Here is a 22519-nt window from a genome sequence, read left to right as displayed (position 1 = left end):
TATTTGTCTTATCTGCTCAGTTTTCCTTTTTTTCCTGCTCCCCCCTATTTTTGCCTCTCATTTTCTATTACTGACTTACTAGTTGCAAACATCTTTGTTATTTTAATGGTTGCTTTAGTGTTTAGAACAATCATCCTTAAATAAGCACAGTCTTTCTTCAAATAATGACATCATTTCATATGTAACCTTAGTACACTGCCATTTCCTCCCTCCCTGTCATTTTAGCTATTGTTATTTTACTTTTACATGTCATTAACCCATGATCTGTGGTTGTTATTTTTCTTTTAAAAAATTAACAATCTTTTTAAAGATTTTATTTATTTATTTGAGAGAGAGTGAGAGCACGCATGTGCATATGAACGGGCAAGTGACAAGAGGGGTAGGGGTTGGAGACAGACTCCATGCTGAGTGCAGATCCCAACATGGGGTTTGAGCCCAGGACCCTGAGATCACTACCTGAGCTGAAACCAAGAGTCAGACAGTTAAATGAGTAAGCCACATAGGCACCCCATTTCTCCACAATATTGTCAACACTTGTTATTATCCGTTTTTTTAAAATTTTAGCTATCTTATCAGGTATGGTGTATAATTGTGATTTTGATTTACATTTCCCTAATGACTAATGATGCCCAGTATCTTCTCATGTGCAGATTATCCACTTCTATATCTTCTTTGTAGAATATCTATTCAAATTCTCTGCCCATTTATAAATTGGTTTGTCTTTTTATTATTGAGTTATGAGAGTTTTTGAAATATATTTTGGACACAAGTCTGTTATCAGTTATAGCTCTTGCAAATATTTTTCCCCAGTCTGTTGGCTTGCTTTTTTCACTTTCTTCGTGGTATTCTTTGAAGTACAAAAGTTTTTAATTTTGTTGAAGTCTAATTTATCTTCTTTTTTGTTATGCATTTAATGTTGTATTTAAGAAGGTTTTGTCTGATACCAAGTCATAAAGATTTATCCCAATGTTTTCCTCAGAGTTTTGTAGTTTTAACTCATATTTAAATCAATTTTAATATATATTTTTATGTTACAGAAGGAATCCAACTTGATTCTTTTATATGCAGCTATCCAAATATCTCAGCATTATTTGTTGAAAAAACTATTCTCTGCCCATTGGGCTGTGTCTTGGGTGTCCTTGTCAAAAATCAGTTGACATAAATGTGAAGGTTCATTTCTTTTATTTTTTTGAAGGTTTATTTCTGGATTCCCAGTCTCATACTTATGACAATGCCACACTGCCTTAGTTACTACAGATCTGTAGTAAGTTTTGAAATAGGAAAGTGTGAATCCTTCAACTTGTTTTTTTTGTTTGTTTGGTTTTGTTTTCCCAAAAAAGTTTTGACTATTCTGTGTACTTTGAAGCCACTATTTCTTCAAAGCTATTTTCTGCTTCCTCCTTCATTTGGGCTGTTACAATAGGATACCATAGACTGGATGGCTTAAGCAAAAAAGCATTGATTTCTCACAATTCTGGAGGCTGGGGAGTCCAAGATCAAAGTGGTGGCAGATACTGTGATCCTGTGAGAGCATTCTCCCTGGTTTGTATATGCCTGTATTCTCTTTATATCCTCACATGGCTAAGAGAGAAAGTTGTAGTCCCTTCTCTTCTTAACAAGACTCTAATCCTATTCATGAGGTCTCCAGCCTCAAGACTTAATTATTTCCCAAAGGCCTCACCTTCAAATACCATCACCTGGGGGATAGGTTTCAATTTATGAATTTTAAAGGGACACAAACATTTAGTCCCCAGCATGCCCCTACTCCTCCAAGGACTCCTTTTACATACATGTTTGAATGCTTGTTATATTCCACAAGCCATTGAGGCTCTGTTCATTTTTTAGTGTTTTTATTTTCTGTACCTTTAAGCTTCAGTAATTTTAATGCTATAGATTTAAGTTCACTGATAATTTCTTCTGTAATATTCAATCTACTTTTTAAATTTAAATTTTAGTTAGTGAACATACAGTGCAATATTGGTTTCTGAAGTAGAATTCAGTGATTCGGCACTTACATACAATACCCAGTGCTCATCATAACAATTGCCCTCTCTAATGTCTAATCTACTTTGAATGCCATCCAATTAATTTTTCATTATAGATCCATTTTTCAGTTTCAAAAGCTACTTTTTTCTTTGCATCTTCCATTTCTCTTCTGTTTGTGTTCATGCTTTAAATTCTAGACCATATTTATAACAGCTTTTTAAAAGTTCTGTCTTCTAATTCCATCATCCATGTCATTTTCAGATGTTTTTTCTTGAGTGACTTTTCTGCCGTTATGATTTACATTTTCATGGCACTTGTTTGCTGTTGCCCTCCCTGCAGTTGTGGTCTGGAAAGTGCCTTCAGGCAGAAAGCTGGGATACTTAGAGAGCTCACCTTGTTTGTTTTCTTTCTCTTAGGGTCCACAGTCCTGCGCACCTCTAGTCTAGTGACTGAAAAAGTTGTTTCACATATTTTATCTGGCTTTCTGGTGTGTGTGTGTGTGTATGTGTGTGTGTGTGTGAGAGAGAGAGAGAGAGAGATGATTCTTGTTTTGGTTTATACATCATAGCCCATTATATTATTTTTAAATATAATTTTATTTCCTCCCCCCCCTATTTTCTGATTCTTGTATTCTTATTTGTCATATGTTGGATCTCCTGAATTAGTTTTTAAAATTTCTTTATTACTTGCTTATTTTCCATTTTTTCTCTTTTGTTCTTTCTTGGAGACATACAGTTTTGTCATTTAAGCTTTGTATTGAATATTTAATTTCTTCTTATTTTAAATTCTGCTGTGATTTTCCAACCACAATCTCTCTCTGGTTGAACTTCTTCACAAATTAAACCTGTCCCTGGGAACTTTAATTTTAAGGTAGTCTGTCCAGGTAATCTTTTTAATTTTTTCTTTCTTCATCTCATTTTATTTCAAGTCTAGCATTTTTGTCCTGTTGTATATTGAAATTTCAGGTATGAAGAAGTATTTCATGAAAAACCTCAAGTTCTTCAAGCCATAACATGGAAAGAAATTTCTAAGAGGTTCATGTGGCTTTGGTTAGAAGAAAAAAGTGCAAAGCCCTGTTAAAGTACTCCATTTCTGAAATATGAAAACAAAACAAAACGAAACGAAACAAAACCCAACCATGATACTTGACCAGGTATAATCTCACTATTGCCAAATCCAGTAGATTTCTGTCAACGTATTATCTGCCCTCATGTCAGCCACTCAACAGCGTCAAATGCAAGGAGCCATTCCCTCTTTCTTGAAGCTTCTTTTTCTTGTTTTCTTCTACATCATTAACTTCTCCTAGTGCCTTTTCATCTAAATGATCTTTAAATATTGGAATCTATTCTCTATTCCTACTGTCTTTCACCCAGAGTCATAGCTTTAAATATCCTGTTAGTACTGTTGACTCTCAAACTTTCCTATCTTCTCCCTTGAATTCCAAATGTCTACTTGGTCTGTCAATTTCAGTGTCCAGTAGACATTTCAATACAAGGAAGTCTTTTATTCCATCCCTTGTACTTCCCAATTTGTAAAGGCTACCATGTCTCCCCAGATCCTCATGCAAAAAAACAATGATTCATCCTTGATTCTTCTCTTTCCTTTATTCTTGTGCATCCTACTCAACAAGTTCCATAGGGTCAATAAAAAAACATATACCTCTAATCCATCCACTTCTTTTCATCTCCAAGCAACCATCTTTTCTTAACCTTTGCAGTAGTCTCCCAACAGATGTCTTTGCTGTTATTCTTTTTTTTTTTTTAAGATTTTATTTATTTATTTGTCAGAGAGAGAGCGAGCGAGAGCGAGCACAGGCAGACAGAGTGGAAGGCAGAGTCAGAGGGAGAAGCAGGCTCCCTGTGGAGCAAGGAGCCCGATGTGGGACTCGATCCCATGACCTGAGCTGAAGGCAGCTGCTTAGCCAACTGAGCCACCCAGGCGTCCCACTGTTATTCTTGCAATACATTCTTTTTTTTTTTTTAATTTTTATTTTAAAAAATATTTTATTTATTTATTTGAACTAGAGAGTGAGCAAGTGAGAGAGAGCATGAGCAGGGGAAGAAGCAGACTCCCCACTGAGCAGGGAGCCCAATGCAAGGCTCCAGGGACTCCATCCTAGGATCCCAGGATCATGACCTGAGCCAACGGCAGTTGCGCCATCCAGGCGCCCCCTTGCAACCTATTCATCACATAACTGATAATCTTCTAAAAATATAATCCTTTTAGTGACTTTCTATTACATTTAGAATAAAATTCACGACTATGGCTTAAAAGATCTTTATGATCTGACCCCTATCATAATCTCACGTTTAACTGTTGCCTCTTCACTCATTCAACAATTATTTATTGAGTACTTACACTGTGTTAGAGACTGAGCTAGGCACAGAGATGCTTATCACAGTAAACTGGCCTCTTTTTTGTTCCTCGGATACTCAGAATCTTTAAATATTCTGTTCCCTATGCTTGGTATGTTCTTTTCTTAGCTCTTTGCACAGTTTGTTCTTTATCACTCTTCAGGTCTCAGCATAAGTGTCATTTCCTCAGAGGAATTTTTTTCATAAACTGATTTAAAATATCTACTGACCCCCTTTCCATTATGTCATCCTATTTAATTTCTTCATAGCCCTTTTCATGATCTTCTCTGCTTATTTATTTTCTGACTGTTCCCTCCCGTTTCATTTTAATGTAAGCTCCTTGAGGGTAGAGATGCTGTCTGTCTTGATCATGGTATCCTTGGTGCCTAGAATGTTTTAGGAAAACATAGAGCACTGCCTGGCACATATAATATTATAAATATTTTTAATAGGTTAACTTGATGGGGATGGGTTCAGGGAGAACTACACAGAGGAGGTAACATTGACTTCAGTCTTAAAATATAAGGATTTGTTTATTTAGACTTTTATCATTGGGCTGAATAATCAATAGTAATGAAAGTATTTATTTTGGTTACACATTTTTCCTGATTATGCATTAGTAACATAGCTTAAGAATCACTGTAGTTGAAATAGATTGGTCTTAATGTCATTCAGAAAAACTTCCTTTGGAATCATTTGGAGCCTAGCATTTTTGTCCTGTTACTGGACTTTCATTTTCTGTTCAGAGTTAAAAGCATAACAGAGGAACTCCTGAGTGGCTCAGTTGATTAAGCATCCAAACCTTGATTTTGGCTCAGGTCACAATCTCAGGCTCCATGCTCAGCGCTACATCTTCTTGAGCTTCTCTCTCTCCCACTTCAGCCACCCCTCCTCCCTCTCAGTGTGCTTGTGCTCTCTCTCTCTCAATAAATAAATAAAATCTTTTTTAAAAAACATAATAGCATAAGGCTTTAAGGATAATGACAATAACTGAAATAATCTTGGTAGTAATTATAATTAACAACTAATCAGATCATTTAAAATACATTTACCACTCATTACCAAGCATTGCATGTAAAAACCTGGCTTACAAAAACATTTGGGAAAAATACTTAAACTGTACTTAAAATTGATGACAATTTGGGAGACTAGAATTCTCCACTTTTCTCTCCCCAGGAAAAGTGAGTTTCTATAACTGGCTGCTCTGTTTCTATTTTCCATGTGATAAATAAGGAATGTTACACACAGCACAAATCTTCTCTACTTAATAAAAACTTAGACTCCAGGCTCTGTCACTTTGATTAGGATCATATGCATGTGTAGTGTATTTAATATAAGGCTGTTGATCTACCACAAAATCATATTCATACAAATACTTTAAATTCATCGAAAAATTAAATAATTTTGATGAATACAAAATGCCCAGTTGGGGGGGATCTAGAAGAGCAGTCTAAAACTTAATATTTTTGAATGTAGACTTTATCCCATGAACTTCTTACATCCTTCTTAATTGTTGTAAGATGCAACAATTAACTGAGTCATGCTTCCTTATTGGAAGCATTCCTTATTTTTATTTTATTTTATCTTATTTATCTATTTATATTTATTTATTCTTTATTTTTATTTTGAATATCCATCCTGATTGTTCAGTGACATTTTAGGTATTTTGGGGAATTTATTTGTAGTATAATATGTGTAATATTTTCATAATTATCTACTGCTTATAGTAGTTATGGGACTAGCCCCGTAATAGGCCTGAATTTGGAAACAAGTCAGGAGAAACTTATTTAAGGTCATTGGATAGATGTCTGGAAGTAGTTTTGAAAACAAGAGCTCTGTTTATGGGGGGAGAAAGCCTTTCATTGCGCCTATGGCTTCAGGTAAAGAAATTATACCCAGCCCACCCTATTGCCATACCAGAAACTGAGGTCATGGCAGTGGCTCAGCTTACAGATGACTGTTTCCAGGAAGCCTTTTCTAGCCCCAGGCTGAGTTGGTGCTACCACGATACTTATGAAAACAGAATCACAATGTTGTTCTGTTACTTGCTGACTGTGGATTTTTTGAGCCCCAGGACTTTATCCTTCTTTCCTCAGAACTACATAGAATACTACAGTGTCTGACAGACATGTAGGTGCTCAGTACATATTTGAATGAATAAATAATTGAATGAATATGGTATGATAAGATATAACATATCATAAATACAGCTGGCACAAATTAGAATAAGTTCAAGATCCAGATACTTGCTCAAGGAGCAGCAGCCAGGAGAGAGTTCAGATCTAATCATAGTTACTAGAAATTCAGTCATTGGGAGATCAGAGTTAAGTGGTAAGAAATCTGATCTCCAGAGGGAAACATTTGATGGAAAAATAATGCAGAGAGGAAAAGCACATATTTCCTTCTCAGAGAAACCTCTTTCTGTTGGTGAGGAATGGAGGCATAGGGGTATGGAAGAGAAAAACCCGTAAGAGGACAGAATTGTGCAAATACAGTAAGAAGCTGAGATTCATATGCTAGTTTTAGAGTTAATCTAGAATAGTTTTTTTTTTTAAGATTTTATTTATTTACTTTGAGAGAGAGACAGTGAGAGAGAGCATGAACGAGGAGAAGGTCAGAGAGAGAAGCAGACTCCCCATGGAGCTGGGAGTTCTATGCGGGACTCGATCCTGGGACTCCAGGATAAGGACCTGAGCCCAAGGCAGTCGTCCAACCAACTGAGCCACCCAGGCGTCCCTAGAATAGTTTTTAAAGAAATAAATTTTATAGATATTTAGAAAAATAATTACTTTTAATTCACAATTTCATGTCAATACTTTAAAATTATTTTTTCTTTACACTACCTTCACATGCAGAAGTTGGTTGTCAACTGCTATGAGCTGATTAAGATTCTCCAGTATTTCTAAGTCTCTTATGTCATCAATATTATTATTGCTGATATTCAATATAGAGAGGGATTTCTGTAAGAAAAATAAATTAGCATTAATAACTAGTCTAATTAAATGCTGTATATAGTAACCAGAAATCTTAATTTGTGAAAAATGTATCAGTTCAGGCTATTATGCTTTTTAGGCAAGAAAATTAAAAGCCATGGAGATTTTGTTTTTCTGCCATATTTTTTCCAGACATAACTTTAAGGACTTTAGTAATTGTGATATGACTTACTATTCTTGTCTAAAATTCCTTCATAAGACTGATTTTCCTCTTCTAGAATATAAAAGAAATTTATAGAGAAAAGAAGCCAGGAATCAAGAAGCAAAGAAAAAAAAAAGTGCCCCAACAAACAAATGATAACAGAGTGTAGAAAAACGGTTATTTCAGTTTAAGCAAATTATCTTTTTGTGTTAAATATCACTAAGATTTGTACTTACATAGGAAGAAATAGTTTTTGTTTATTTTTCTAAGTAGGAAAAATGACTTAGAGATTATCTGGTTTAATTTTTATCTTTATCTCTCTATATAGTTTTCTCTTGGCAATCCATATGTCCAGAAGGCACTTAAAATAAAAATTAGGGGGCACCTGGGTGGCTCAGTGGGTTAAGCCGCTGCCTTCGGCTCAGGTCATGATCTCAGGGTCCTGGGATCGAGTCCCGCATCGGGCTCTCTGCTCAGCAGGGAGCCTGCTTCCTCCTCTCTCTCTCTGCCTGCCTCTCTGCCTACTTGTAATCTCTCTCTGTCAAATAAATAAATAAAATCTTTAAAAAAAATAAAAAAAATAAAAATTAGGTAATTTACAAGCAGTATGAACATCACTGTTAGTGAGGACATAAATACACAGTAGAGAAGCACTAAACCAAAGCCATCTTAAAATCTATGGCCTAATAATCTCTACCAAGACTGAGCTGACCCACCAAGCCATCCATAACTAACCTTTAGAGAAAATACTTCTTGATACTTTTTACGAATTTAAAAAATTATCTTATATTTAGAATTTTAGAATCTGCTTGAATCTATGCAAAAATTGAGCAAGCAAAATGTTTATACTGGTGTTTGTAATAAAACTGGCCATCCTCTTAGAGGGATCAATTTATTTGGGTCAGTGGAGATGAGCTGAGGTACACTTAATTCTATGGGGAAGACAGGGAGAGGGTAGGATAGAAATAAGATCGCTTCTTTCTTTTCCAATTTAAAGGACAATTTTTCAAGTTTTATAAATTCAGTTCACAAACTTTTATTGCCCTCTGTTTCTGGGCCCTCTAAAATAAAGCCAATGAAATCTATAAACACACAACCATTTTCCTTTTATGTCTCTTGCCCCAGAACTGAAGGTAGCCTATCATAACAAATCCCATTTTGAGAATTAGCAAAAGCCTCCATTGCGCCCCCTGGCTTCTCAACTAATTGTGACACGTTTACCATGTATCTGGGCGTCAGGTCACAGTGGGAATTTCAAATCTCCCAGATCTGCCTGCTTCTGATGAAGCAGAGCTGTATGTAGTGCAACCTACAATCAAATCAGAATCCAGCGAGAAAACATTTCATCATCATGATTCTCTAGGTTGTTTAAAATTTGCCAAATAATTATACATGACTCTTTCCTTAGGCTTTTTCCGAATATTTTAAATTTTGAATCATGATAATCACCAAGGCGGAAATTATGAATGAATTGACATCTGGACTAGAACCCAATAATTTACATAACCTTTCCACAACCTTTTTTTGATACTTAGTACTCTAGAGGCAGGCATTATTATTCCCACTTTATAACTTCTTATCTCTGAGAAATTATGTGAGAAAAGTTCATTTTAACCCTCAAGTAAAAGCTCAACTGTTTGGAACCAGAAGAGACTCCAAATAGCCAAAGGAATGCTGAAAAAGAAAACCAAAGCTGGTGGCATCACAATCCTGGGCTTCAAGCTCTATTACAAAGCTAAATCATCAAGACAGTAAGGGGTACTGACACAAAGACAGATACATAGATTAATGGAACACAATGGAGAACCCAGAAATGGATATGGACCCTCAACTTTATGGTCAACTAATCTTTGACAAAGCGGGAAAGAATATCCAATGGAAAAAGAACAGTCTTTTCAATAAACGGTGCTGAGAAAATTGGACAGCCACATGTAGAAGAATGAAACTGGACAATTTTTTTTACACCATACACTAAAACAGACTCAAAATGGATGAAAGACCTAAATGTGAGACAGGAATCCCTCAAGTTCCGAGAAGAGAACATAAGCAGCAACCTCTGTGACTGGCTCCAGCAACTTCTTTCAGGACACCTCTCAAAGGCAAGAGAAACAAAAACAAACAAAAAAAGTTATTAGGACTTCATCAAGATAAAAATCTTTTGCACAGCAAAGGAAACAGTGAATAAAAGGTAACCTACAGACTGGGAAAAGATATTTGCAAGTGACGTATCAGATAAAGAGCTTGTATCCAAGATCTATAAAGAACTTCTCAAATTCGAATCTGTAAGGAACTTTTCAAAAACCAAATAAATGGACAGAAGAAATGGGCAGGAGACATGAACAGACATAGCTCTCATATCTCTGAGGATGACATACAAATGGCCAACAGACACATGAAAAAAAATGTTCAACATCACTCAGCATTAGAGAAATACAAATCCAAACCACACTTGAGATATTACCTCATACCAGTCAGAATGGCTAAAATTAGTCAGTCAGAAAACAACAAATGTTGATGAGGATGCAGAGAAAGGTACATCCTCTTACACTCTTGGTGGGTATGCAAGCTGGTGCAGCCATTCTGGAAAACAGTATGGAGTTTCCTCAAGAAGTTAAAAAGCTACCTTATGATCCAGCAATTGACTACTAGGGATACACCCCAAAGATAGAAATGTAGTGACCCCAATGTTCATAGCAGCAATGTCCATAATAGCCAAACAAACTTTGGAGAGAGCCCAGATGTCCACTGAAGATTATAATCTTCATCCATACACACACACACACACACACACACACACACAATACATATCTATCTATCTATCTATTTAGATCTGTATAGATATATACACATACATACATACACAATGGAATATTACTCAGCCTTTGGAGAGAACAAATACCATTTACATTGATGTGGATGGAACTAGAGGGCATTATGCTGAGCAAAATAAGTCAAAACCTATCATAGTTTCACTCATGTAGAAAATAAGAAACAACACAGAGGATCATAGTGGAAGGGAGGGAAAACTGAATGGGAAGTGATCAGAGAAGGAGAAACAAACTAAGGGTTGCTTAGGGAAGGGAGGTGGGGGTGTGGATAATTCGGAGATGGGCATCAAGGAGGCACATGATGTGATGAGCATGGGGTGTTATATGCAATTGATAAGTTATTGAACACCACATTTGAAACTAATGATGTACTATATGTTGGCCAGTTGGGTGCCTGGGTGGCTCAGAGGGTTGGGCCTCTGCCTTTGGCTCAGGTCATGGTCTCAGGGTCCTGGGATCGAGTCCCACATCGGGCTCTCTGCTTGGCAGGGAGCCTGCTTCCTCCTCTCTCTCTCTCTCTGCCTGCCTCTCTACCTGCTTGTGATCTCTGTCTGTCAAATAAATAAATAAAATCTTAAAAAAAAAATTCTCAACTGGCCATATAAACATACAGAGCATATGTAATGTCCAGATATACCTTTGCTACCTTCCTGTTCCATTATAACTGTTAATAACTATAGTCTTTGTCAGAATACTCAAATTGGCCTTACTGCCAGAGAATGAAGAGTTCGTGGATCAAACAGAAGCTTTTCTCCAAGGGGAAGCCTCTGACTCTCAACATGAAGTTCTCTTAGTCCTTCTAATCCTTCTAAACCTTCTATGACAGCAATGTAATTGCCTCCCAGATACCTGCAAAATAGAAAACAATTTTAAATACGCGTTCTGAGAATCATGGTCTGTAAACATGACAAAAACATAACAATCACTGAGCTGAGTGAAAATTACATATGTGGAAATTTCAGAATCGTCTTTGTAATGAATCAATGAAAGCTTTATTTATATGATTCTTATACTTAATTTACTCTAAGAAATAAGTTTATTGTTTTTAAAGTAAGAGAATTGGAGTAGTCCTTATTAAATGATCTACCAGTATTACTTTTATATATTAGGTGAAGAATCATCTGGATAGAAGGGTCTTTTTTTTTTTTAAGCTTTTTACAATATATTTCAGAGAGAGTGTGAGAAAGAGCATGAGGGGGGTGGAGGGAGAGGGAGAGGTAGACTCCCTGCTGAGCAGGGAGCCCAACACAGGGTTCCATCCCAGGTCCCTGAGATCATGACCTGAGCTGAAGGCTGAACCAACTGAGCCACCTAGGCTACCTCCCAGGGTATTAGTTTTAAAAATGGAAGATTTTGGGGCCTAACGCCAGAGACTCTCATTTGGCTATCTAGATCAGAACCCAACAATCTGCATTTTTAAAAAATATTTTATTTACTTATTTGACAGAGAGAGTTCACAAGTAGGCAGAGAGGCAGGCAGAGAGAGAGGGGGGAAGCAGGCTCCCTGCTGAGCAGAGAACCTGACATGGAGCTTGATCCCAGGACACTGAGATCAGGACCCGCACCGAAGGCAGAGGCTCAATCCTCTGAGCCACCCAGGCACCCTGCAATCTGCATTTTTAATTAGCATTTTCTACCCTACTCTCTTCCCATTTTGAGGTTCTTGGCCTACTTTTGAGAAGCACTGGTAATTCTTCCAGTCTGGGAAAAATGAATAAACCAGTCTTCATTGTTGAATTAAAATCATTATAGGCAGTAAATGCCTTTTTACAATCAAATCAACAGTATCAACTCTATGACCCTGCCTCTTTGAGATGTGTGATTCTGAAAGGAGAGCTCATCTGGTTTCCATGGAAACTTTTTTCACCAGTTGAGTCTTTAGGGATGCTTTAGGTATCCTTATAAGTGGTTAAGACAACTCACCCTCCTGTAAAAGAAAAGTGTATCAGGCTTAATGAGACAAATTGCCAAGTATTACATGTGTAACAGTTTATTTTATACTAATAATACTATAAGAGAATAAAAATTGAGGCCTGTTCCACACAACTGCAGATAATGGAAAGGCCCGCATGCAAACATATTACTGTAATGATTACAAACAATTACATTACTTAAAAATAAAAGCACTTACAGTTTTTCCAGTTTCTTTAATGACCTGAGGTTCTCTATACATGAAAGACAATTGTTTTGTAGGTATAAGTGAGTCAGATTTGTAGCGTAATTCAAGTTAGTCATTTGACTAATACGGTTATCATACAAATATAAAACACTAAGATTTTTGCAAGGAGAGAGGTCTTCCTAAAAGAAAACAAAAACAGGTCATACTTAATTTCTCCTGAAAATTTAGAAGTTTGTTTTAAAGAAAGTTCTTTACTTAACCGTTCTGCGAGTTTCCTTATGTTTAATATAAAAGAAAAGTATTTCTCTGTTCTTAGCACAGTCAAAACAAGTCTTGAATGATAGTAAAATTAGTTCTAGGTTTTGTATTCTGTAGCTATATCAATAAAATTGTATTTGTTAAGAAAGATTTTCCTAGGGGCGCCTGGGTGGCTCAGTGGTTTGGGCTGCTGCCTTTGGCTCGGGTCATGATCTCAGGGTCCTGGGATCGAGCCCCGCATCGGGCTCTCTGCTCAGCGGGGAGCCTGCTTCCTCCTCTCTCTCTCTCTGCCTGCCTCTCTGCCTACTTGTGATCTCCGTCTTTCAAATAAATAAATAAAATTAAAAAAAAAAAAAAAAGAAAGATTTTCCTAGGGCACGCAGTTTTCTTTGGAAGCAGTTAGGTTCCTCTGGAAGTTGAAGCATTTAACAAATTATTGTTTTAACATTATAAATCAGGGTTTTAAAAAAATTTACTTATGTATTTGAGAGAGAATGAGTGAGAGCAAGAGAGAGAGCATGAGTGCAGGGGAGGGGTTTAGAGGTGGAGGGAGAAGGAGAAGAAAACTCGCTGCTGAGCATGAGTTAAACTGAGTTAAGCCAGAATGCTTAACAGACTGAGCCACCCAGGCATTCCTATAAATCAGGTCTTAATCTTTCTCTAGGATTGGAAGTAAACATGTTTGTGATACTGAAAATGGGAAGTCATATAGATAGTCAGGAGCAATCGATTAATAAACTACGATAATGCTATTGAAGGGAATGCTCTTTCACCATTAGATATCCTTTAGTTTCTTTAGCAATGTTTTGTAGATCTCAAAATGAAAACAGTACATTCAATATGACCCAGTATTGTAAAATTATATGAAAACATGCTAGAAAAAAGACTGGAAGGACATCACCTACATGTTAATAGTGGTCTTTTCTGCATGATGGGATTAGGCCAGTTTCTTTTAATATGTATTTCATAGAAATGCACACGAGTTACTTTTTTTTTCTGATTGAAAAATTTTTATTGATAAGTAACTGTTAAGAACATTCATTTCTCTTGAGTCTGCTGTCAACTATTATACTTAAATTATAACATTCAGCAAAGAGATTTTTTTTTAAAAAGGCATCCACCGATGATCTAATAAACACAATGTGCTTTCTCACACCAGTTACTTTTGAGATAAGAAAATAATTAAAGGTATATATTTTTTAAGTTTGCCATTTCTTATGTGGTGGTAGAGTCAGCCTAGAGTAAGCAGGCAAGAGATAAAGTGAAGTTATGCTCAAAAGTACCTCAGCTTGGGATGCCTGTCTGGCTCAGCTGGTGGAGCCTGAAACTTTTGGCCTTGAAGTTGTAAGTTCGAGCCCCACATTAGGCATAGAGATTTTTTTTTTTAAATAAAATCTTAAAAAATATCAACTTTTATTAAAAAGATTTAAAAAATATAACCACATCTTGGGAATTGTGTTTACAAGGTATTCTTAGTGTGAATTTTTTTTTAGAGTGAGAATAAGCATGGGTGCACGTGCATGTGATAGGGTTGGGGGTGGGGGAGAAGGACAGAGGGAAAGCAAGAGAAAGAATCCCAAGCAGGCTTCATCCGCAGGCTCCATCCCCCTGACATGGGGCCCAATCTCATGACCCTGAGATCACGACCTAAGCTGAAATTAAGAGTGGGGCACTTAACCAACTCAGCCACCCAGCCACCCAGGTGCCCAACTGAATTATAGTTGGCCTTTGAACAACATGGATTTGAACTACATGGGTCCACTTATACATGGATTCTTTTTCTATATATATTGTACAGTACTGCAACGTATCTTATCTTTCTTATGACTTTCTTAATAACACTTTCTTTTCTCTAGCTTATTTTGTATGTATATAATGCAAGGACTTTCAATTGTGTTGGGTGATAGCATGTTGGGGAATGTGGTGGGGGTGTTAGAGTCCCTAACTCTGCATAGCTCCAGGGTTAACTGTGCTTTAACTAGTTTGCTTTGCTTCTAAAAAAGATCATCTAAACCAAAGGAGCACTGATTGTGAGGAGACAAAAGAACATTAAATGGAGGCTTTCTGCAGAAGACAAGTCTGTAATGGTATGAAGAAGTAGAGTGTTTTCTGGGCAATTGGATTCATGGGGAGAAGAATCACTAAGAAACTGGAAAGAAGGGACGTCTGGATGGTTTAGTTAAACGTCTGCCTTTGGCTCCGGTCATGATCCCAGAGTCCTAGGATTGAATCCTACACATCCTCCTGCTTGTGTGCTCTCAGTCTCTCTCTCTGACAAAAAAATAAAATATAATTTAAAAAAAAAGAAACTGAAAAGAAATACAGAATAGGAACTTGGTAGAATCTCTGCAAAAAAAAAAAAAAAATTATCTTGATTGAGAGTTGTGCTTGTGGCTTTGGTATTTTTTTCACTCATTTTGATAAACATTTATTAAGCACTTAATATGGGTTAGCTGCTAAATTGGATTGGAGGGGGAGCTTTAGAGTGATGTGAACAAAACAGACATCATCCCCGCCCTCACATATCTTATATTTCTGAGAAAATTTCTCTTGTCTATAGTCTTTAGCATTTTATTTTAGACAACAAAAACCAATACAAATGGCCTAAAAGTGTTATTGCTCCTCTTAAAGCTTCCCAAAAGCCAAGAATTAGCTAAACACAGAGAAAATATAGTGTCAGAGTATATTCAAACAAACGTAATCTTGTCTGATATAAATTATAGTATAATCTCCATTTATATAACCAGTTAAATTATGAGTGAAAAAGATTTCACTATTAAAGTTTTGAAATACGATATTTGCATAGTTAATTCTTGCTATCTTGTTTAAAAAAAAAAAAAACTCATATTCCAAGGAACTGGAATTATAAAAAGTATTATCTTTGAAACTACTTTCTAACACCCACTTTCTTTTATCTTTTTTTTAAGATTTTATTTATTTATTTGACAGACAGAGATCACAAGTAGGCAGAGAGGCAGAGAGAGAGAGGAGAAAGCAGGCTCCCTGCCGAGCAGAGAGCTCTATCCCAGGACACTGAGATCATGACCTGAGCCCAAGGCAAAGGCTTTAACCCACTGAGCCACCCAGGCGCCCCTAACATCCACTTTCAAATCTAGTTTGCTACACTATAGAATATTTCAGGGGGACATATATATTTAGCACATATATTTAATAATCACGATGGTATATTTTATAGAGACTTAGTTTTAATAATTTTAACATCAAAAGCAAGAAATTAAAGTGAAAACAATATACTAATCAAAACACAGTAAGTATGATCAAAATACAGGTAATAAGGTTGTATTTTCTGACACCTATTTTAAATTTTACATTGTTAATTATCTAAAAATAGGAAACAATTTCAGAATTCTTACAATTGCATCTATATTTTTGTCTGAAAAATTTATATGAGTTATTTTCTTCAGGTAGCGTGAGGTGGTTTCTTCTTTTCGGGGTTTAAGATTGCTATTTTTGGCTATTAGATCCAAGGTTAGTCGAACCATGATTTCTTCCTGAATCAAACTCTCAGCAGTAGCTCGGTTCTGATATCATCTCAAAAGCAGGTTTAGGTATTGTTTTATGCCCAACTTTCTAAAAATTAAAAAAAAAGGAATATTATGTACATGATAATTTAGGAAAAATTATTTTGATGTTTTAATTTTCTTATATAAAACTATTTGATAAGCTACTTTGGAGGCATTTTTAAAGGCACTTAGGTATTTTTCTAAGTTTATAGACTTAATTGTTTTTAAAACACCAAAATTAATTAAATATACAATGCTCATTCACTTCTACTTTTAAATCTTTTCCTCTCCCTAGTACTGAGTTGTTACTGTGGGCATCTTTTAAAAGATTTTTTTCCTCTCAAGAAATATTATCTTATGTTCTCATATGAAGAGACTAAGGCCCAGAGATCTGTCTCAAACTACTGAAGGTAGTGGCAGTTGAGAATGCAACCAAGTCTTCTGGCTCCTTTTTCCATAGTACCCATGGTGATCATATTTTCAAAACCCTGAAAACAGAACACATCATGTAAAAACTGTGAGTATGTACATAGGACAATGGTGCAAAATTCTTGAAAATGGAGCTGGCCTTGAAATTTATTATGTTACTACAACTGTAATCCACAAAGAGGCAACATAAGGCAGTGTTTTTCAGTCCAGACTGCCTGGTTCAGATTTTGGCTCCACTGCCCCCTGGTCAGGCAATCTTGGGCAGGGTAAATCAGTTTTGTTTTTTTCCCCTAGTGTCCCCCCATTCACAGTACAAACCAGGCAAAGGGCCTGGGCTGAGGTATTTTTGGTGGGTTTACTCTGCTTTCTCTTTCTGCACATTCCATGTAAAAACATAGCCAGTGGTAAGCATCAGGAGGCTATATTACCTCTGTTTATTATACAATTAGGTTAATAATGGTACCTACTTCCAAGGAATATTATGAAGATTACCTAAGATAATCATATAGAATATTCTGCATGGTGTCTGGTATACAAGTCAATAAACATTTGCTATCACCATTATTATTTTATTGTTTTGTTCACAAGTAAGGTGAATACTATCTATTTCACTGTTTCACCTGGAATACATTAGGGTTATTAAATAAGGGGAACATACTATTAATAAAATTAATTAATTAATAAAATATTGCTTTATGTAAGAGATCCATATGTGGTCCATAGGTTTAAAGTAACCCATTTTTTTCAATCATCTTGGAAGTATAACTATTTAAGTGATAAATATCCCAGTTTTGTAAAATTTATTATATTTTTAAAGTACAGTTTAAAATTGAGTGATATTATTCTCATATATCTGGAATTTCACCAACCAAACACCTCAGTTTGCATCATATTCTGGACAGGAAACCAATGCATCAGAAGAAAAATGAATTTAGTAGAAGATGGCCTCCAATTTATATTCTCATACATTGACATATAACTAACTACACCGGCTATATGATATAAAATGCCCACAATAAAATATTCAAAGATATGGACTATAACCATATACACTTCAGAATGCAAAATGTAATCTATAGAATAAAATTGATAAATCTTTGTAGATTTTTGAAATTTGCATGAATTCATTTTACAACCAAAATTTAAGATTATTGTTTACAGATCAAATTTCAAACATGAAAATAATATTCTGAACAAAGTTTCTAATTAAGTAAAAAAACCTATTTTTAATATTGCCTGAAAAATCATTCATAATGAAAGCATAAAGAATAACACCACAATCATGAACCTATAGTCCACCTTAAAATATAAAACATTATAAATACATTTGGGGGGCAATTGGGTGGCTCAGTGGGTTAAGCCTCTGCCTTCAGCTCAGGTCATGATCTCAGGGTCCTGGGATTGAGCTCCGCCTTGGACTCCCTGCTCAGTGGGGAGACTGCTCCCCATTCCCCGCCGACCCCCCCCACCTGCCTCTCTGCCTACTTGTGATCTCTGTCAAATAAAAAGAAAAAAAAAAACATTTGGAACCTTTCTATACCTTTCTACCTATTCTCTTTTTAGAGTTTAGTGTTAGATGTCTCATTTTTAGAGTTTAGAGTTATATTCATGTCTTTATACTTTTGCTACAGATGTATATTTAAACAATATATAGTACTTTTTAAAATGTATTTTTACAGTCATAAATGGCACTACTCTGATTCCAGCTTTCTATTTTGCTTAATGTTTTGTTTGTGAGAATCATCAGAGTTGATATGTGTAGCTCTAGAATATTTGTATCACTGTGTAATTTTTTTTTTTAAGATTTTATTTATTTGTTTGACAGATAGAGATCACAAGTAGGCAGAGAGAGAGGGGGAAGGAGGCTCCCTCCTGAGCAGAGAGCCTGATGCGGGCTCAATCCCAGGACCCTGGGATTATGACCTGAGCTGAAGGCAGAGGCTTTAACCCCCTGAGCTACCCAGGCGCCCCTTGCTGTGTAACATTCTATTGTAAGGAATTTATTTCCTACAATGATAGATCTTTAGGTGTTCTTCTTTTGCAGTGTTGCTTTTATGATTCTTATATACATGACATTTTTAACACACGTCCAAGAGTTTCTTTAGGGTTTAAAACTGGGAGTGGCTATTTCTGGGTTGGACATTTTCAATCTTGCTTTTAATTGCCAAACTGTTCTCCAAACGAGTTTTACCAGTGCAGTTAAGAGAGGTCTTTCTTCTTTACAATACATTCTGTACCAGTGTCAGCACTTAATATTGGCTGTCTTTTTGCTAATCTGATGGGTGTGAAGTGATAGCTCATTATTTCTGTTTTTCTCAGATCTTCTTTATAAGTAAAAATAAAGCAAAAAAGGGATTTGAAAACAGCCAGGTCAGTATTCTCATCTCCTCCTTGTGTTTTAATTTGTATTCTATAATCACTAGAGATTGAGGGTCTTTTCTTGTTTATCACCATGTGGAGTTCATTTTCTGTTAATTGTGGTTTCTTATATTTTGTCCATTTTTCCTAATGGGTTGTGTTTTTATAAGTAATTTTTAGATACACTGTATTTTTTTCAGATACCAGTATTTCTTTGATTATATATGTAGCAAATATCTATTCCCTGATTATACTTTGTCTTTTCTCCTTTTTTTCCCCAGTTTATGTTTAATGGCATTTTCTAAAAAAAAAAAAGCTGTAAATTTTTAATGTGGTTAAATGTATCATATTTTTGCTCATGTTTTATGCTTTTTGTGGCTTATTTAGTAATTCCTTTGCCACCCGCATTTTAAGAGAAAGACCTCTTTTTTTCTTTTTCTTGTAGACATGTTTAGGTTTTGCTTTGCACATTTTGTCTGCATTGCTGTCATCAGAAGCAGCAATCAGTGGTCAGAGGACAGATCCTTGATGTTTGGTGGCTAGTGTGCTTTTGCCCATTTTGGCTTCTGCAAGGTGTATGTAAGGTGCTCCAGAAACCCCTGTGTAACTTCTTGCTGTGGGTTTGGGGGTAGGGGATTAGTTGCTGTAGAGGTGAGATTGACCAAAGTTTATTGAGGTTTGTGGTCTAAGTCTTCCCCTGGAAGTTGTAAGCCTTCATTAGATACCAGGTTCTAAAATATTTACACCAGATTCTATCAGTGCATTTGTTGTGTAGGTGGAGAAACAGATGCATCCTACTCAGCCATATTCCCAGAATCCTCTCTTCCTTTTTTTTAAAAAACATTTAAAAAATTTATTTATTTTAAAAGATTTTTTTTATTTGACAGAGAGACCCCTAGCGAAAGAGGGAACACAAGCAGGGGGAGTGGGAGAGGGAGAAGCAGACCCCACTCTGAGCAGGGAGAGAGCCTACCTGGGGCTCATTCCCATGATCCTGGGATCATAACCTGAGCTTTAGGCAGATGCTCAATGAATAAGTCACCCAGGCACCCCGAATCCTTTCCTCTTTAACCCTTTTATACACATTTTAAAATCAAAATGGTAAATTCTCGCGTTCCATGAAAAATCCTGTCAGGATTTTGTTAGGAATTGCATTGAATTTATAAACAATTTGTGAAGCACTAATATTGAGTCTTCTTTTCCATCACTGTGGTATGCCTCTCTAATTTAGGCATGCTGCTTTAATGATTTTCAATAGTTTCACAGTTTTCTTGTAATTAAGACCATGCATAATTTTTTTGTCGTTTTTAAGGATCATATCTTTGTTGATATTGCAAGTGACAGGTTTTTTTTAGGAATTACATTCTCTGGAGCTAGTATGTAGAAATGCAATATTTTAAAAAAATATTTGAAATATTTAAAATATTTTAAAAATGTGATTTCTTTAGCTACTATTTTAAAATTTTAGAACTTTTTCTGGAAATTTCAAATATTGTTTTTACACTGATAACTGTAATGAAAATGCACATTTTAAAGTGGTTATATACCCCAGGCTTTCTTTCTTACAGCTGAGGCAGGAAACTGTTGTACAGGTGACCATGCACAAGCAACCCTGTGCTATAAAGGAGGTGATGCCCTATGGGGTAATTTTTATCTGTGGGGGACAGAAGTTACAAATTATTTTTTCTTCCTTCTTTTCCCTGTGTACTTTCAGAAGACACAGCCATTTCAAAGGTCTCACTGAAGACAGCTCTGGTCTTCAGGGTTATATACTGGGCTATATTTGTCCTCCTTCCATCTCTCTCTCATTCCTTTTTTCCTTCTCTCTTGCTTCCCTGAGATTATAACCCCCCCCCCCAAAAGTATTATCATATGAGTCTTTGCTTCAGGCTCTGTTTTCTAAACTGGGCTAAAACAGATAAATTTTGTATCATCTAAATCCTCATGAATGACCTTGCTATAAATGGATTTTGTCTGTGGGTTCCAGTACACAAGCTGGTGTTTGTATAGAAATTAATTAAATTGTCTCAGGTAATTAGAAAAGCAAAGGGGCAATGGACCTCATCAACGAGCTATAGGAAAACTTTCCAGGGGCTTGAATATGGAAAGGGAAATAACTGAATCAACCCATAACACAAAATAATATAGACTTCATTCAAAAGAACCTGCATTGTACCGGTCAAATCCAGAGAGGATTTAGTTTCATCAGAACACCACTATTCATCTTGTTAATGTAAGATTAATTTGAACTTTATTGGTATTGTAGTTTGCTTTAGAGATACTATAAGCTTCAGGTATTTAAATGGAACCTAGTTAGGGTTTGGACGCATTTTAGAACATTATAATAAAAATAATTATGTCAACACTTGTGGGGTGTCCTTGCTTTTCTTTAAAAAGAGGTTCATTATTTTCTAAAGTTTGAGAAACAGCTTTTTCATAATTTTTCATTACTAGATACCGGTTATTTCGGGATTCCTCCTGCCTAGGATATCTCTTATCTCTCCGGATTGCCAGTGGGGGACAGCTTAGAGCTGCTTTACAAGCTCTGAGACACCATTTTAATGGACGCTTTGCCTTAATTTATCTCTTGGGGTTCCCACAGGCTACAGGCAGTGGATTTTTCCGAATTTAGTTTGAATATTCCCCTTAGCGAGCCTCAGGCTCACTGGCTTCCCAATGCTCTACATCGCCAGGCTCCCAGGTTTTCCTTTTCAAACTCATATCCGTTTCACAGATCCCGCTCCCTCAGCCCGGCGCCCATCACTCTAGCCGTGTCTCCCTCCTCTGGAGCTGTTTCCCACCCTTGCCTGATTCTAGCTATTTGTTAAAATACAAAAACGTCCAGACTGATTTTCTGTAAATTCTAGATGTCTAGAGATAAGGCTTAGGGTTTTTCATTTTAACCAGTGACCCAAGCAAGTCTTAATGGCAGGCAAGTTTGAGAAACGTAGCTCTAGGGTTTCCTTAGTCCCCACGCCTCTTCCCTGTAGGCACCTCACCACTTGCGGGACGAGCCGAGTCTGGAAGTCAAGTCTGTAAAATTTCTTAGGCGCCAGGTTCCTCAGCAGCCCTGGTGTGGTTGCCTGGTGACCAGACGCTTTTGCCCGGGCCGCGGTTTCCGGGCAATCTCGCGATGTCTCCGGAAGCCCCTCTGCTGTGGCCTGGCGCGGGGTCACTGTGACGCGGCGGCGGGACGTTAGACGGGGTCCGAGTGAAGCCACTTAGCTTGGCGAAGCCGTGAAGCCTCGGTCATATTAGCGGTTTAGTGAGCGAAACAGCAGCCTGAACAGTTTTTGTCAGGGCACAATTTCCCCCTACCGGATTATCCTTCTGTCAGTTTTGAATGATTCCTTGCCCAATAACCAGCTTTACCCAGTAGCAGGAGGAGGACATTGTCTGAACCAAAGTACAGTCCATTCTTCACTCTTTCCTCGGGTAACATCCAAAGTCCTTAGGGTAACATTCCAGTTCTTTCATCATGATCATCAGCTTCACTGCTTGCTTCTTGCCCGGCTATTCTCCAGTATT

The 22519-nt window shown here is 36.6% G+C and overlaps 1 protein-coding gene across 4 annotated transcripts in view; it reads right to left on the bottom strand.

Moving 5' to 3' along the window:
• PPP1R42 (protein phosphatase 1 regulatory subunit 42) overlaps positions 1-22179 on the bottom strand; it is a 60325-nt gene extending 38146 nt beyond the window's left edge. Inside the window, exons 1-5 of one of the 4 annotated variants that reach the window (XM_082719159.1) lie at positions 21991-22179; positions 16055-16271; positions 12435-12601; positions 11014-11152; positions 7184-7300 (exon numbers count right to left, since the gene is read on the bottom strand). In XM_082719159.1, the coding sequence (XP_082575285.1) occupies positions 7184-7300; positions 11014-11152; positions 12435-12601; positions 16055-16183 (552 nt within the window). In that variant the 5' untranslated portion in view covers positions 16184-16271; positions 21991-22179. Of the gene's footprint in view, positions 1-7183; positions 7301-11013; positions 11153-12434; positions 12602-16054; positions 16272-21985 lie in introns of all 4 variants that reach the window. The other 3 variants (XM_082719158.1, XM_082719157.1, XM_082719160.1) reach the window with 3 other exon arrangements.
• Positions 22180-22519: the final 340 nt, after the last annotated feature.

The sequence above is a fragment of the Mustela nivalis genome (assembly GCF_964662115.1).
Source record: "Mustela nivalis genome assembly, chromosome: 2".
NCBI classification, from domain to species: Eukaryota; Metazoa; Chordata; class Mammalia; order Carnivora; family Mustelidae; genus Mustela; species Mustela nivalis.
Note: the sequence above shows the minus strand (reverse complement) of the source record. Positions and strands in the feature narration are given on the sequence as shown.